General features: G+C 39.0%; 2 protein-coding genes and 1 pseudogene across 3 annotated transcripts; all 3 read right to left on the bottom strand.

Annotated features, from left to right (window-relative positions):
- Positions 1-2,728: 2,728 nt before the first annotated feature.
- On the bottom strand, positions 2,729-6,824 carry clp1 (cleavage factor polyribonucleotide kinase subunit 1). 2 transcript variants are annotated; one of them, XM_074648758.1, is made up of 6 exons: positions 6,665-6,824; positions 5,301-5,575; positions 5,007-5,114; positions 4,781-4,900; positions 3,864-4,001; positions 2,729-3,725 (listed from the first exon to the last, which is right to left on the bottom strand). In XM_074648758.1, the coding sequence occupies exons 2-6, from the start codon at positions 5,571-5,573 to the stop codon at positions 3,039-3,041; spliced, it is 1,326 nt and encodes a 441-aa protein (XP_074504859.1). In that variant the 5' UTR covers positions 5,574-5,575; positions 6,665-6,824; the 3' UTR covers positions 2,729-3,038. The 2 variants fall into 2 exon arrangements, with proteins under 2 accessions (XP_074504859.1, XP_074504858.1); XM_074648757.1 differs by lacking the exon at positions 6,665-6,824 and adding an exon at positions 6,487-6,633.
- A 686-nt stretch (positions 6,825-7,510) lies between these two features.
- LOC141775421 (selenoprotein H-like) lies at positions 7,511-12,501 on the bottom strand (annotated as a pseudogene).
- Positions 12,502-13,341: 840 nt separating this feature from the next.
- LOC141775420 (selenoprotein H-like) lies at positions 13,342-17,258 on the bottom strand. The gene is made up of 5 exons (XM_074648764.1): positions 17,107-17,258; positions 15,800-15,926; positions 15,143-15,285; positions 14,439-14,558; positions 13,342-13,615 (listed from the first exon to the last, which is right to left on the bottom strand). Exons 1-4 carry the CDS (start codon positions 17,120-17,122, stop codon positions 14,452-14,454), a joined length of 393 nt encoding a protein of 130 aa, XP_074504865.1. The 5' UTR covers positions 17,123-17,258; the 3' UTR covers positions 13,342-13,615; positions 14,439-14,451.
- Between the last annotated feature and the right edge of the window lie 414 nt (positions 17,259-17,672).

Below are 17,672 nucleotides of genomic sequence, written 5' to 3' on the forward strand. Positions count from 1 at the left end.
TTCATATATTTTATTACCACATAAATGTTAGAGAGAGAAGAAAACACTGACTTTAGAGCCTATTAAGTATGAATGATTGTTAATAAATTTAAAAAAATACATAATACAGAGAATTGTATTAAAAGTCCCTAAAAATAATAGGAAAACTCATCTCTGATTCAATATTCACAGGAAATAATTGCTCAAAATTCATCCAAATCGCTTGTTTTACACAACTTCCTGCAGTTATTGCGTTCACTATTTAGGTTTTAACTAATTATTATTATTTTAAGAAATAAACAGGATAAGGGCACAGTGAAGACCTGAACACAAGTTATATTCACAGAACCTTCCCTCTCTGCTAAACAGCCTCGTCCTGCATTACAACCTCTTAAAGAGCTAATAGAACAATGGCCAAGCATCAGAGAGTAGAAAACACTGAACTTCTGAGTATGAAGGATTGTCAATAAATTATAAAAAATACACAATACAGAGAATTGTATTAAAAGTCCCTAAAAATAATAGGAAAACTGATCTCTGATACAAAATTCACAGGAAATAATCTGCTCAAAATTCATCCAAATCGCTTGTTTTACACAACTTCCTACAGTTATTGCATTCACTATTTGGGTTAATAATAGTACAGTTTATCAGTTGTTCTGTACTGTTATTGTTATGCATTGAATACAATATGAAATATTCATAAATTATGTCACTTAATCAGGGGTCGTCAGTTTATTCAATGATAGAAAAAGGGTCCCGTAATGAAAACGCTTGGGAACCACTAGACTAATGGACTGGTTATGAAAATATTTGTGTGTCTTTACTTAATTATAACATAATCAAACGTGGGGAAAAGTCTTGACAGTTCCATTGCTTCATAGTATGTTTTGCAAAATATTCTCACAGAGCTTCATCCAACGTTGCAAACTTATTATGAACGTGTCTGTGAAGTGGGAGACGTGTCCTGTCTTACACAATACAGAGAATTGTATTTAAAGTCCCTAAAAATAATAGGAAAACTCATATCTGATATAATATTCACAGGAAATAATCTGCTTAAAATTCATCCAAATCGCTTGTTTTTTCAGTTAAAGTAATACACAAATATTATCCTTGCAACACATTTAAAGGCAACATTTCCGTCTCATTGTGAAACGGTGAGGAAGAACACTTGCTTCATAAACTGTGTTTCTGCAACTATAGTCACTTTTGACCCTCCCAAATTATTTTTTTTATACTTATTTTTTCCCTTTTTTCAAGGTTGTTTTCATATATGTAATTTACAGTTCGTAATTACAATAGTTTAAAAAACAATTTATTAAGTAGTTGAGCTTATAGACAAACTCATTAAGTACACTAGAGAAAACAACTTCAACATTCAAAATTGAAATAAAATTAAGAAAATAAATAATAATAATAAAAAGAAAGAATGTGAATATGAATAACAAAAATGAATGTGCAGTGTGAATTGGGAAGCAGTTATAGTACAGTCTTTAGGTAAAACAATTTCTTTGCAAAGTTTTCACCACAGATCCCAGATGGTCAACTCGAATCCTCCGCAACAGACCCACCTACGATGAAGCCACATCCTGCTGATTAAAGCCAAAGTTTAGAGCAATAGAACCGCAAATAAACTTTAAAGACAACATGCTAAATATAAAAATCAGCACATAAATTAATTTTGCAATATTTGTCTGGGCATCACGCAGTATATGTTGTTTCAATTTGAGATATTGTTACTGTATGTGTCCAATTTACAGCACAAGGAACTGTAGAATATGTGATGAGCTCCAGTGAGCTGGCAGGTGTTTACAATATAAACAGCTAATGAGCTCATAACGCAGTCCTCCTAAACGGTTACTGCCATACTGGTACTGTATGACAGTTAGGATATAGCCTACAGTTTAGTGACCTTTGCCCCACTTATTTCCAAACAGACACAAACACTACATGATGTATACATACAACAGAGAAGACAGGACACGTCTCTCACTTCACAGACACGGTCATAACAAGTTTGCAATGTTGGATGAAGCTCTGTGAGAATATTTTGCAAAACCTACTATGAAGCAATGGAATTGTAAAGACTTTTTCCCACATTTGATTATGTTGTTATTAAGTAAAGACACAAATATTTTCATAACCAGTGATTTGGATGAATTTTGAGCAGATTATTTCCTGTGAATATTGTATCAGAAATGATTTTTCCTATTATTTTTAGGGACTTTTAATACAATTCTCTGTATTGTGTATTTTTAAAATGTATTTATTAACAATCATTCATACTTAATAGGCTCGAAGTTCAGTGTTTTCTTCTCTCTGATGCTTGGCCATTGTTCTATTAGCTCTTTAAGAGGTTGTAATGCAGGACGAGGCTGTTTAGCAGAGAGGGATGGTTCTGTGAATATAACTTGTATTCAGGTCTTCACTGTGCCCTTATTCTGTTTATTTCTTAAAAAAATAATAATTCAAACTCTAAAAATAACAATTTCATATAGTTTCCTTTGACAGAATTAAATGAAATGCTGAGATATAGGGTAAAAGTTATCTTACACCCCTTAAAATCAAGAAGGCCTCGTGACAGCCCGCGAAGCTTCGGTGGCCCCCTAGTGGGGGTCGGGACCCCCAGGTTGTGAACCAGTGCATTAGGTATTGGACATATGCAAATAAACATGAACTGATATACAGTCCATATGTAGCATAGGAAAATATGCGACCATGGAACTTAGTATAATTGACACAAACGTTTTACATTTAAAACATTTATTACTCAAAGAGAACACAATGTTCATAAAACAGATTATCAAGAAAATAATTCCTGCACTGATAAAAACATCCTTTGTGTCCAAACATCTGTACAGTGTGGTCTATAAAATGGGGCATTATTTACAGGAGCTACCAATTTCCTGGCCTAAATCGTTTTCTGTTTTGCCACCTGTAGTCCCTACAAAGCACAAAAAGACAATTGGGAAACAAAATTTCTTCTCAACAGAACTCCTCCAAGGATGACTCCCACTACTTTTGCAACAGGGCCCTCTTCTCTAAAGTGTAACGCTTCATTTCATGTCCATGAAGCGGATGTCCATGATGAGTAAAGTGTGTCTTGGCAGTGGTCTGGGCGCTGGGGACAGCACTTTCATCACCTGTGTTTGCGTGTCCACATTAGTCACCACAATAAAGCCACACACGGGGCTCTCTACTATACCCTTTCTAGCACCTTCCTCTCCATCCTCGGCGCTGCTCACACTTAGCACGTGATATGTGAGGTCTCTCCCCGGTGTAACAGGCACCAGCTTTAGCTGTGTGTCATCCTGAGACATTCCCAGTGGCAAACACGAGTCCGGGATGGACGGTGCGCCGATCTTGTAGATGCGGACGTCTGAGAAACGCACTTCATAGGAAAAGGGGTAGAAGGTCACTCCACGGAAGCCGTAAAAATACTCGCGGATCTTCTCGTCCCGAGTGTCCCGCCTGCACTCCTTGGAGCGCTCCACCACCCCTCCGGACTTGGGTAGGAGTACAACCCGTACAAAGTGTGGGAGGTCTCGTTTGAGCTCATTGTAGAGCCTCTCATGGTCCAGCACCAGCACCACATCCACCTCGAAGGCGGAGGCACAGTGGACTAGAGCCTGGTATCCGGAGCCCTTGACCCAGCCGCAAGTGTTGATGATACAGCCTCCCACGCTGGCCTTCCTGTTCACCTCACAGCGCTGAGAAAACACCTCCGCCAGGCATGACGTCAACTAAATGTTTTGAGAAAAGAACAGATGAAACTGGGCAGAGAAAAAAAAAAACTGTTGACAAAGCAGACTAAATTTGTAGTTTGGCCGTGGGCTTCATTCTGTCATGTTACGCAACAGCCAGAATCTTTCTTTTCTCACCTTATTGTAAAGTTTGATGTTGGTCCCTGGGGTAGTAGAGCCAAAGTGATAGACCAAAGGAGCCTGGACTGAGAAACCCTCCTCCACGTCTGCCGGGCGCTCAATGCAGAGTGCCGACACGGTCCCAGGTACAGACACCTGAGGAGCAGAATGTAGTTTACACAATAAGATTTGAGTCGCCTATGGCACTTTTAAAAAACAACCTTGAGTGTGGCATGATTAACTACGATGTTTGCCATATGTCCAATGAAAGGGACAGTGTGGAGGATTTAGGGAATCTATAAGCAGAAATCGAATATAATATTCATATATTCTAGCGAGAGCCTTTCACGTTTTTATGTAACCTGAAGGCCACCCTAGTTCTCCGACACGCTTGTGAAACTGCAGTAACGTGAGCTGTAACCACCAGCCGCTGTCTGACTTCTGTTGCTCCTAAAGTAGTGTTGTTATGGTAAGGAGGCGAACAGCATTACCACGATTTTGCACTCTGCGGCTCATGTTACCGCAGTCTTGGGAAGGGAGGAGTGAGCGGAGGGGTACTCAGTTGGTTGCAATCTGCAACCACACCACTAGATGCCGCTAAATCCTACACACTGTCTCTTTAATGGACCTATGGCACTCAAAGTGACGTTTTACAATAGTCCCAGATACAATAAATGATAATAAACATCACAAGCAGTAGGTCACTGTAATCAATCTTGTGCAAGCAATACTACACTACTCTTTATTTTAACTGCCGTTAAAACAGAGGCATCTAAATTATTCTATACCACAGATGCTGTGTATGCTGTAGTTCTACATTGCCTGAATTCAAGATGATAAGTCTGTGTGACACAATGCAAAATAATTAAAATATCAGTAGGTTATTCCCGTAGTCTGTAGTTAATGTTTATTATGATAACTCCAATTCATCTTACCCCACTCTGTCCGACATCCAGTTCCACCAGTGTTGGCCTCCGGCCCACCCTTACAGCATAGCTTAATAATAGCCGGCACACTGTTGACTTCCCCACATCTGTAGGTCCCACCACCATCACCTGAGGGATGATTAATTATTCAAAGTCAATGGAAAATGCATTTAATGGGATCTGGAAAGCTTGCATATAAAGACCCCCGAAAACAGGATTTTTTAATCAAACCTACCCTCGGCCCCCTCTCATTGTCCCGCTCTGCTTGTTTTCTCATCTGTTCCAGGGCAGCATGTGTGTTCAGGTAAAGCAGCATGGGAGTATCCTTGGACACATAAGCCACCTGTGGCGATGAGGGAGAGACGCTGGTTATTTGAGCCTCTCATTCATCAAATGTCAAACTCACAAAGCCACACAGGGTTAAATGTGATACCATATCCAATTGGTGAGTTGAATCACCAAATAAGCCAAAATAGAGGCCACATAAAAAAGTGCACACATCTGCATGGACCCTCCTCCAGGTGCTCACCTCTGGCTTCCCATAAAGATTCACACTGCAGCCTTGCCAGGTGAAAACTGCGATCTTGGAGCCTGGTCCAAATGTGTACTTCTTGTTGCGGTTCAGCTCGGAGCCAAACACCTCAGCCATTCCCGTGAGGAGCTCCAGCTCAACTTGCTCTGCTGCCTCCCCTGCCTCCACCTCAAACCTCAGTTCAGTCTCCTTCTCCAGGTCAAACCTGGTGCTGACCTTCCCAGGTACCGGAACATCTTCACTCGTCGTTTCCACACCCTCTGTTGCCATGACTACAAGAGAAAGTCTATGTTACAAACATATGGCAATAACGGCATATTAAAAAGAGAAGTTACATGCATATACAGTACAAGTTGTCACAATATCTCTAATACTGCCAATATATTAGAGATGTATTTGTATGTATTTAAATGTATTGTTGTCACAATATCACCGACAACAACAATAATATCAATATCATGTGCAATACTACTTTTTACATTCTCATGTGCAATATCACTGTTCATTGTGTGCAATATTAATGTCCAACATGTGCAATATTACTTATTTTCCTTTTTACATTTTTTATTTTACTAATCTTATTTACTCATTTTACTAAATGTATCTTACTTAATTGTTATTCTTTTAAGCACTGGTGCTAGAAATAGTACTTTTTTATTTTATACACTTGAACTTATTGTAATTTATTTTTTATTTTTTAGCAATCTCTGGCACAAGAATTTCCTTCAGGATTAATAAAGTTCTATCTAATCTTTTCTTATCTTTTTAAAGACCATAAAATAGTCTTAAAATGTCAAAAGTATTGACAAATGCTTGCCCAAAGCTGAGTTACAAAGTTCATTTAACCAGAAAGTCTCTTTACATGTATTATCACTATCACACAAGAGGCCAGCAAAAAGTATAGCAGTATAGTTATATAGTTAACAAGTCACATTAATAAACATACAATTCATTCAGTAAACTCAGATAACGTTACAGAAAGACAGAGGAGCCCCAGTCTACCACTAATAATGTAACATGTGAGGGACAGACTGGAGCTATAAAGAGAGCTGCTGGGACATTTTAAACTTAATTGGATTCCTCATTTGTGTGTCGAGTGACAGTCCAGTGTTGGGCTAATCGCTGGCTATAGTAATAGTTTTCTGGAGTACTTTATAACACGTGTACTGATCAATGAACTCACTGAGAGAGAACCAGTGCTTCATGGCAGAGCCAGCTAGCTAACGTTAGCAGTTAACAAGCAGCAGCAGCAACTATTTCAGCAGTAAAGAGCCGACAAACGCTCCAAATACCTGTAAACTACTCCCATAATGTCAGGTGAATGTCTACAGGTTGATTATTCTTTACTGTGTGGTACTTACGGACTGATTTCAAGCCTTATTGTAGAATGAAAAGTAGCTTCCCAACTCTTGAGGAGACAACGCTGTTTGGGTGAGACGACGTGATGACGTCACGTCCTTCGCAACCAATCATGTTCTTCTTTCTTCTTCTTTGAGGTTTATTGGCAAACAACGATTTGGTGCATTAACGCCACCAAGTGGTCTGGAGGTGTGGATCAGTCTGGATAATAATTACTATATCCCAAAAAAATAAATAAAATAAAAAACAAAATAAAACAAACAACCTCATATTTTTCCAATTATATTAATTTGTCTAAGATACTGAATTAATGTTCTATAACACTCATTTAGTGAGTTCTTTTGTCAAATATCGATTAAATCAAAGTGTACTTTAATCTCTTTGAGGCCTTGACTCAAATGCCTTCTTTCTTCCTCATATCTCTCACAATATGACATGCTCCACCGTTTCCTCTTGTCCGCAGTAATTACATCTGCCTGTGTCATGTTTTTGTATGAAAAACAACAATTATCAAAAGAGTTGTCAAACTCTTCATGTTTTCTGTGCAAAAATCTTAATTTTTAAAGTAACTAAAGCTGTCAGAAAAAGTTAGTGTAGAGTAAAAAGTACAATATTTCTGACTGAAATGTAATGGAGTAGAAGTAGAAAAAGGCATGAAAAGAAAAGACACAAATAAAGAACAAGTACCTCAAAATTATACTTAAGTAAAGTACTTGAGTAAATACACTTACTTATGTTACTTTCCAACTCTGCCCTGCACAGAATACATCTTTTTGGGATGTAAAATAAAAACCTTCCCACATACAAATGACTGCTTGGCTAGAGGAAACACAAACCTGCACTCACAATAATTTAGAAACAAGAAAGACTTTATTTATTTACCAAAAACATGATTTAAAAGCATAATAAACTGTTGAGAAATAAGGGGGAAAAAACGTTTACAAAAACAGCAGCATTGTATGCATTGTATGAAATGTATTGGCTCAGAGAGGCTCCACTAGGTGTCACCATGCGTCCAGGAGATGCGAGCTGTTGGAGCTTGGATCATCAGAGGAGAGACTGAGAACATCCCGTTTGTCACTCCTCATCATTCTGCTTCCATGGTTCACATATCCTCAACTCTTGGCTGAAAGCAAGACAAGAAGTTTTCTTTAGTTAAACTCTGAAATATAAACATTCCTAACACACCTTTGTTGTGTACTATTCACCTGTAAGGCCATCAGTCTCAACCAGCAGCAGTATAGACACTTATGCAAAATATGGGGGTAAACAAACAGTGGACTGTATTTCACTTTCAGACCTGCTAATTTCATTTTATAGAGGGGTTCACACTACTCAGGTTACATTCACACTGCAAGTCCTAGTGCTCAATTTGGATTTATTGCTCAGATAAGATTTTTTTGATTTTTTCATTCACATTATTTTTAAAATGTGGCCAATTTCAGATTCCAGTGTGAACTGGCCACGAACTGACCCGCATGTGCAAAAGAACAACAACAAAGACGTCATACGCAGCAAGCGGTCATGCGGAAGTAAATTTTGAGGCCACTGAAGTTAGCGTTTTCGGTTTCATTTATACGTCAAAATGTGCAGAGGTAGCTAGCGGATTAGATTAGATTAGAAGATGATAACGGGGATGAGGAGAAAGAGAGCCAAACTTTTAATTCTGGCTTTTTGTGGAGCAATGGCTGCTTCTTCTGTACAGAAGTGAGTGGATGTGGAGTTGGAGACTGGAGTGATGGGATCGTGACGTGAATGGTTTCACAGCTCAGAATTGTGTCAATCTAGAGTGACGTTAAAGTCACATTAATAACGATATGAGTGTTCAGACTGAGGTCGCATTGCAAAAAAATAAAAATCAGACCTTTAGCAAATTTAAGACCACATATGAAAGAAGCTGCAATCAGAAGTGAAAAGATCAGATTCCATGTGTTTTGTGCTGTTCACACTGATATGAAAAAAACAAAAAACAGATCTGAGTCACAAAAAAATCGGATTTGGGCCTGCAGTGTGAATGTAGCCCTAACACTGACAGTAAGACGTCTGTTAGCGATAACGACTGAAGGTTGTGTCATAAGCTCGACTAACAAGCAGTTAACGTCTGCCCTGGGCTGGTGACTCATAAAATGTAAAGACATAAAAGGAAATCCAAGTTTAGGCTATGACACATGGCTCTGGGGGAAAAAAGTAGAACTATACACAAGGGACCATTGAATCGTCCGAAATGAAACAACCTAAATATATTTTTGGGCAGTAACATTTCCAACATGAGCTCTGAATAGTCTGCGTTTTAAAAATAATATAGATGTATGTTAAATCCATGTTTGGCTTTATGTGAAACTTAATTTAACTCCATTTACATCCAATACAAAATTCAGCTCACAGGTTTCATTTTACTTTGCGTCTCTATTTATTACAGCTGAACAAAATTAAAGCCTGACGGTGCAATCCTTGATTATTTTTTGCATAGAGTATTGTACTATTCTGTCTGATAGAGATTTGAAATGACAAACCTTCACCTGGCATCTACTCAGCCTTCAGAGCCTCCTCTACAGCAGCAACTATAACATCAGGTTGAGGAAACTTCAGCCTAGCAGGCGGACCCATCTTTATTCCAGCCCACAGACATGTTTCTTTAGGGATGAGACATCAGAATACGGAGTCATTTGTAGGAACAATATAGAAGATAAGCAATACTATCAATGTGTTACAAAAGCCTGGGCCTTTTCTTTTTTTTTTTTTTACAAAAAACAAGACAATTTAAGATGTGTTGACTGATACTCAAAAACTAAGTGTTCAAAAAGTCAAGAGCAACTGGTGTACAAATGTCTTAACTTTGGAGTTAAATAATCGTACATATTAACACAATAAACACATTATGCATAATTAGATACGGGGGTATCGCGTGTTGGCATGTGTAGTTCTTTCTGCACATTTTATTCTCTCTGGTGGCTTTTCTGCACGCCTGGTAAACACAGCCTCCTGTTGAATGTTTGAACAGGGTTTAATGAAGCAGAAGAGACTTTAATAGTAATAGTAAAAGATTTTACTTTATCCACTTCCTTAGTTAACACCTCAGATTTACAGCTGATGTGAAATCTATTAAACTTAATGATATTCAATTTTCAAGGTGTGGCTTTAATGAATGGTTGGAACAAATGTGTTTAATTAAATTCTGGTTATTTCTGCATTCACATCACGTCTGTATACACCTGCTGAAATACCCCATGTTCTTATTGGTCTTTCCACAAACAATATCCTTGTGATATTTTTATTTTTATTGTTATGAAGACCAAATGAAATTCCATTCACCACCAGTATCCATCTCAGAGGTGAAGATCTCATAACCTCAGCAAATAAAACCAAACTACGTGCATGACAAACAGTGGTTAGAAAAATACTGTGTTTTTGTTGTTTGTAATTCTGGTGAACTGAACCTTTAACAGCCCTTACAAATGAGTAAGTCCAAAAACTGAGATACTGACACTTGCTCATCCACTGGGGACGTAAAATGACAGAGTTATTCTAGGATTTCCCCTTTTCGTCGTCCTCACCTTTGCCTCCATCCAGCAGAGTGATATCGAAGCTCTTCTTGCGGGGTTTCTCAGGGTTGAGGACCACAGTCAGTTCAGGGTGGGCAGCCAGGAGGGCAGATTTCACCTCCTCAGCAGCACGCCGATACACATGTCAGCTCTTACTGCCAGAAATAACAGATCAACCATTAGGTGGACATTTATGCAGTCTACTAAAATTATCAATGAGGAGCGTGACTGCATATGATAAAGCATCTATGTACATTACTAAAGAACTGTCCTCAAGTACAACTTTGAGGTACTTTACTTGAGTACCATCATGTTATACTCATATTCAACTACATTTTAGGGGGAAATATCATCCTCGTTAAGAACTGCAGGCAGCAAAATAAATACAACACCTTGAAAAAGAAGCAGGAGCACATGCAGAGAACACTTTATTGAGGCTGTTGTCTCTTCCTGCTTCAGCCCCGCTGCTTCAGCCCTGGAGGCTGAAGCAGCGGGGCTGAAGCAGGAAATGCCAACACTAGGATCAGCAGTGATTCATGGAGAGACCTTTGTCTGGTCAGCTAACATTACTGCCAAGCAGCTGAAATATAGAGTGATATTGTGGTTTTAGTTGACATGTGTCGCCTCACTGTTTTGAGTGATGCTCTTTCATGTCTATTTAGAGCGAGCAGCGCGAGCCCGACACTGACTTTCGTTGACTTAACGGCCACAGGTGTTGCTGTTAACAAGCATTTCTGAAAGTTACAAATAGTCCCTTTAAATTATGTGCTGGTGCACCTATATGAAAAAGTTATGCCCACCAGTGCAACTCATGTAAACAGTTAGTCTGGAGCAGTTTTTGTAATCAAAGGAGTCGCCCCCTGCTGGCTATTTATAAAGTATGCAAATTTCAGGTACTTCAGGATTGGCTTCACTTCTCAGACCCAGAAGTTGCCCACAAACCGCTTCAAGAAAATAAAAAAAAAATAGCAAACGTTATTCATTTAAGTGCCTATTCCACTACAGGCTATAATGTGATATCACTAAGTTTCTCACCAGTGTTCAATGACCACCCTTTGACCGTCCTGGCCGTCTTCCTCCTCTCCTCTGTCCTTCTTCTTCTCCACAGATGGTTTCTCCTCCTCTGTCTGAACCTCCGCTTTGCGCTTCGTCCCTCGTCGACCTGGAATACACGTGTTAAAGGGAATGCAATAGACCAGGGGTTCTCAACCTTTTGTAACTCCATATATATATTTTGAGGTCAGAGGTCAATGGACCCCTTTGATAATGGCCATGGCAGTTTTTTTCCTCACCAAAATTTAGCATAATTTTGGAGCGTTATTTAACCTCCTTCCCGACAAGCTAGTATGACATGGTTGGTACCGATGGATTCATCAGGTTTTTTTCTAGTTTCATTTGATGTCAGTATCTTCACTCAGCTTTAAAAGTGAGCCCACTACAACCTCTGAAATACATGTTAGCGGTTAATCTAACCATTTGGCAGCACCTTTGCGGCCCACCAGGTGGCTCTCTGAGGCCCACCAGTGGGCCCATTTGCTCCAATCTCGCCTACTTCAGCTTTAAAGTACCAAACATAAAAGTAGACATTATGCAGAATAATATATATTATTGGATTATACTTATTGAAGCATTAATGTGTTCATCACTTTAATGTTGCAGCTGGTAAAGGTGGAGCTCATTTTAATGACTTTATATACTGCTGGGTAGTTTAATCTATAATAACACATCATTTATTCGTTGATTATATTTTGTTTTAATAATCTGAATCTGTAAAGTTATTAAATCAATGTAGTGGAGTAAAAAGCACAATATGTCCCTCTGAGATGTAGTGGAGTAGAAGTACATGTTATACTGTTGTGTTTTTTCTAAGCATTCTTTACTGCTTCTGTTGGAATCAAATAATTGTTTATTATTTTAATAATTTTTTAACTGCAAAGTAGTAATGTGTTTTTGATACCTTCACTTTTCTTTGCATTAAACCACACCGGGATGTTTGCTGTAATTGATTGGATGTGGCACAGCCCCGCCTGGAAGCATTTCCACCAGCTGCCTTTATCAACTGCAAACAATATACACCACATCTCTATCCTGTTGCAAACTTACTGAGTTATATTTCTTTCTACAACATACTACAACCTTTAATACATCCATGACTACATACCTGCTTTAGGCGCCATGGCTGTTACAAAACCTTCAGTAACTGGTGGGCTGTACCAAACTATCTGTCTGTAGGGGTTTTCACTACGACGGACGAGACCATCTACAAGTTGAGAAACTCATGTATGCGCACTTGATTCAAGTAGTGATGGGAATTCTGGCTCTTTTTATTGAGCCGGTTCATTTGGCCCAGCTCACCAAGAAGAGCCGGCTCTTTCGGCCCCCAAACGGCTCTTCGCTTTTACCACTTCTGCCTTTTATAATTCAGCCAAATTGCAAATAATGCAATGTAAAAAGTATGGAAGTATGATCAGGAAAATTGACTTGTACTCATGCATTACTGTAAAAGCAGGATATTACTGTTGTAGTTGGTTGAGGTGGAGCTCATTTTTAACTATTAACTAATGGTTATTTTCATTATGGATTAATCTGGTGATTGTTTTACCACATTCATTGATTGATTGGTTTGTAAAAACTCACAATTACCCAGAGCCCAAAGTGACACCTTCACAACGTTTGTTTTGTCCAACCAACAGCACAAACCTCAACATTATAAATAAAATACATTAAAGTTATTAAAATAATTAAAATAAGAAGTTGGAAATATGAAATGTTTTTGTATGAAAAACAACAATTATCAAAATAGTTGTCAAACTCTTCATATGTTTTCTGTGCAAAAATCTTAATTTGTAAAGTAACTAAAGCTGTCAGAAAAAGTTAGTGTAGAGTAAAAAGTACAATATTTCCGTCTGAAATGTTATTGAGTAGAAGTAGAAAAAGGCATGAAAAGAAAAGTCTAAAATAAACTACAAGTACCTCAAAATTATACTTAAGTAAAGTACTTGAGTAAATATGCGTATTTATGTTATTTTCCAACTCTGCCCTGCACAGAATAAATCTTTTTGGGATGTAAAATAAAAACCTTCCCACATACAAATGACTGCTTGGCTAGAGGAAACACAAACCTGCACTCACAATAATTTAGAAACAAGAAACACTTTATTTATTTACCAAAAACATGATTTAAAAGCATAATAAACTGTTGAGAAATAAGGGGAAAAAACGTTTACAAAAACAGCAGCATTGTATGCATTGTATGAAATGTATTGGCTCAGAGAGGCTCCACTAGGTGTCACCATGCATCCAGGAGATGCGAGCTGTTGGAGCTTGGATCATCAGAGGAGAGACTGAGAACATCCCGTTTGTCACTCCTCATCATTCTGCTTCCATGGTTCACATCTCCTCAACTCTTGGCTGAAAGCAAGACAAGGAGTTTTGTTTAGTTAAACTCTGAAATATAAACATTCCTAAAACACCACTGTTGTGTACTATTCACCTGTAAGGCCATCAGTCTCAACCAGCAGCAGTATAGACACTTGTGCAAAACATGGGGGTAAAGTAGTTTTGATTGAATTGAATGAAATTGATTGGATGTGTTTTATTAAAACCTGACTCCACATTCAACTATGTAAACAAACTGTGGACTGTATTTCATTTTCAGACCTGCTAATTTCATTTTATAGAGGGGTCCACACTACTTAGGCTGCATTCACACTGCAAGCCCTAGTGCTCAATTTGGATTTTTCTTTGGAAGACACCTTCTATGAATTAGTGGAGAAAATGTCGAAGGGGACAGACATTTAAACAGTTTAATATATATTTTTTAAAAACCTGAGTTAATTCTGGTCCACAAACCAGACGGTCAAGAATAAATGGTGACATCAAACTTTCCTTGTAATGTGCCCAATTTTAAAATCATACTGAAACAACAAAAGAAACAACCTAAATATATTTTTGGGCAGTAACATTTCCAACATGAGCTCTGAACAGTCTGTGTTTTTCAAAAATAATATACATGTATGTTACATCCATGTTTGGTTCCCTTATGTGAAACTTAATTTAATTTAACTCCATTTACATCCAATACAAAATACAGTTCACAGGTTTCATTTTACTTTGCGTCTCTATTTATTACAGCTGAACAAAATTAAAAATTAAGCCTGACGGTGCAATCCCTGATTCATTTTTGCATAGAGTATTGTACTATTCTGTCCGATAGAGATTTTAAATGACAAACCTTCACTGGGCATCTACTCAGCCTTCAGAGCCTCCTGTAGAGCAGCAACTACAACATCAGGTTGAGGAAACTTCAGCTTACGAGGCGGACCCTTCTTTATTCCAGTCCACAGAGATGTTTCTTTAGGGATGAGACATCAGAATACGGCGTCATTTGTAGGAACAATATAGAAGATAAGCGATACTATCAATGTGTTACAAAAGCCTGGGCCTTTTGGTATACACATGCTGAAATACCCCATGTTCTTATTGGTCTTTCCACAAACAAAGTCCCAGTTTACTCTGGGGGATCCACAGGCCTCGCTATAAACTGTTTTAATGTGAAGATTAAAAAATAAAACTGACGATTGTCAAAAGCGAGGCTTAAACTCTCATCCTGAGTAACTGGACCATTGTTTCTGGGAATGCACCTTGCTTAGTGATATTTTTATTGCTATGAAGACCAAATGAAATTTCATTCACCACCACCAGTATCCATCTCAGATGTAAATATCTCATAACATCAGCAAATAAAATCAAACTACGTGCATAGCAAACAGTGGTTAGAAAATTACTGTGTTTTTGTTGTTTGTAATTCTGGTGAACTGAACCTTTAATAGCCTTTACAAATGAGTAAGTCCAAAAAGTGAGATACTGACACTTGCTCATCCACTGGGGATGTAAAATTGCAGTTATTCTAGGTTTTCCCCTTTTCGTCGTCCTCACCTTTGCCTCCATCCAACAGAGTGATCTCGAAGCTGTTCCTGCGAGGTTTCTCAGGGTTGAAGACCACAGTCAGTTCAGGGTGGGCAGCCAGGAGGGCAGATTTCACCTCCTCAGCATTACGCCCATACACTCGTCAGCTCTTACTGCCAGAAATAACAGATCAACCATCAGATGGACATTTATGCAGTCTACTAAAGTTATCAATGACTGCATATGATAAAGCATCTATGTACATTACTCAAGTACTGTCCTCAAGTACAACTTTGCAGAGAACACTTTATTACATGAGCATAATGCTTTGAAGGAGTCATGTTGCAGGAATGCCAGTTAGTGAAATGAAGTCTACAATGCATGAAGCTGCTGCTTCTTTCATTAAGTTATTAAGCTTGTTTGTTGCCTAATGTACAGCAGGATGTCTTGTGTAGATGAACAGTGGTTCCCAACTGTTTTTGTCCACCAGCCCTGTCAGGCAGGCTCAAGTAGACTATAAGGAGTGGACGTAGTCCCTGTGACATCACCCATTGGTTTGTGGACTGCATTTTGGCTGTCGCCATCTTGGTTTTTTGCAACCAGAAGTGACACGAGAGGATGGAGCTATGTACAACTAAATGCTGAATAAGAAATTTGACAGTGGTCATTGAACACTATGTTTCTCACCAGTGTTCAATGACTACCCTTTGACCGTCCTGGCCGTTCTCCTCCTCTCCTCTGTCCTTCTTCTCCTCCACGGATGGTTTATCCTCCTCTGTCTGAACTTCCGCTTTGCGCTTCGTCCCTCGACGACCTGGAATACACATTGATGTTAAAGGGAATGCAATAGACTCAGGATAACGGTAGATAAGGAAGCGAGTCGTAGCGTTCAACTAATAAACACTGGCTGATGTTATACTTTGATCATCATCCCTCCACGTTGGATGCTTTGCTCCACTATTCAATTCAATTCAAATGGCTTTATTGGCATTATTGCCAATGATTGATTGGCATATTCAAATGATGAAAAGTTACAATAGTTACATTTCATTAACATCAATAAAATAAATTAAAAATCATTTTCAATCAATCAATCGGAACAACGATATAAACAGGAAACGAAGCAAATTAACAAACAATCAAACAACAACAAGGTGCAGACAGCTGAACTTCAGTTTATGTCAGGCAGCAACACAGACTGCTACCAGCTCACAGCTCACAGCTCTTAGTGTCCTCCCCCAGTAGGACGGATCATTTATCTTCATCCGAGAGCTGTAGAAAAACTTTAGTTCTAAAATTGATTCTTTTGAAATATATTTCCCTGATGTTTTTATATTTCTCATATTTGGTGAGAAAGTGTAGCTCTGTTTCAGGCTCACTGAGGATGCAGTGAGAGCACAGCCTTTGCTTTACAGGGAGCCAGGTCTTCCTGTGTCGCCCCTGTTCAATGGCGAGGCTGTGCTCACTCAGTCTGGACTTTGTCAAGGTTCTTCTTAAATGTAGATCAGTAACCATGCTCAGATAGTCTGCTATGGTGTACTGTCGATTTAGAGCCAGATAGTGTTTGCCAACAGGTGATGTAGTTTAGTGTTAACTGTGTTGTAATTTGGTTGAGTCTAATTGGTGGTCTGCTCTGTTCCTGAGGCCTTGGTGTGTTAGTGGAGAGGGTTGGTGAACTCAGCCTCAGGACCAGCTGGGTAAGGGGGTTCCCCTTTCTGCTCATCTCTTTGCCCTAGCAAGCTACTAGCTAACGGTAACTCCATGGCAACCTAACGGTAACTCCATGGCAACCTAACGGTAACTCCATGGCAACCTGCAGTCTACTAGGGGAAGTCTAACCAAACCATGACAACCAGTGTTATTATAACACACGGTACCCGTTTATCAACTGCAAATAATATACACCACATCTCTATCATGCTGGTTGACTTACTGAGTTATATTTCTTTCTACAACATACTACAACCTTTAATACATCCATGACTACAACTTACCTGCTTTAGGCGCCATGGCTGTTACAGAACTTTCGCGCGACTGGTGGGCTGTACCAAACTATCTGTCTGAAGGGGGTTTCACTACGACGGACGAGACCATCTACAAGTTGAGAATCTCTCACGCATGCGCGCTTTATTCAAGTAGTGATGGGAATTCCGGCTCTTTTTAGTGAGCCAGATCATTTGGCTCAGCTCACCAAGAAGAGCCGGCTCTTTCGGCTCCCAAACGGCTCTTCGTTTTACCACTTCTGCCTTTTATAATTCAGCAAAATGTAGCTTTATCTGTTTTGACCTATGATTAGTATGTGTGCATATATATCACTTAAATTATTCAATATAATTATACTAAACCTTATAATTTCCAGAATACCATAATTTTACATGCTGCTTTGTTTCCGACTGTCACTCATCTTGTCTGCTTTTCGTGCACCGCACTCCTCTCTCTTTCTTTCTCTCCTCCTCTCCCTCCTGCTCTGTACCTGTAGACCATCAGCGCGCCGTTCGCCCCTTCCTGCTTGATGTAATGATCCTTGTCTGGCATCACCTGATTGGTCGCACGGACGTCA

This window comes from Sebastes fasciatus, chromosome 10, assembly GCF_043250625.1.
Source record: "Sebastes fasciatus isolate fSebFas1 chromosome 10, fSebFas1.pri, whole genome shotgun sequence".
Lineage (NCBI taxonomy): Eukaryota > Metazoa > Chordata > Actinopteri > Perciformes > Sebastidae > Sebastes > Sebastes fasciatus.

Bases quoted from the DNA above. Each gene is read 5' to 3' on its own strand.
- clp1 (XM_074648757.1), bottom strand. From the start codon at position 6,508: ATGAAGCACTGGTTCTCTCTCA. The intron at 4,002-4,780 runs GTAAGATGAATT...TCTGCTCCTCAG, and splicing joins TGGATGTCGGACAGAGTGGG to GTGTCTGTACCTGGGACCGT. The intron at 3,726-3,863 runs GTGAGAAAAGAA...CAAAACATTTAG, and splicing joins ACATCAAACTTTACAATAAG to TTGACGTCATGCCTGGCGGA.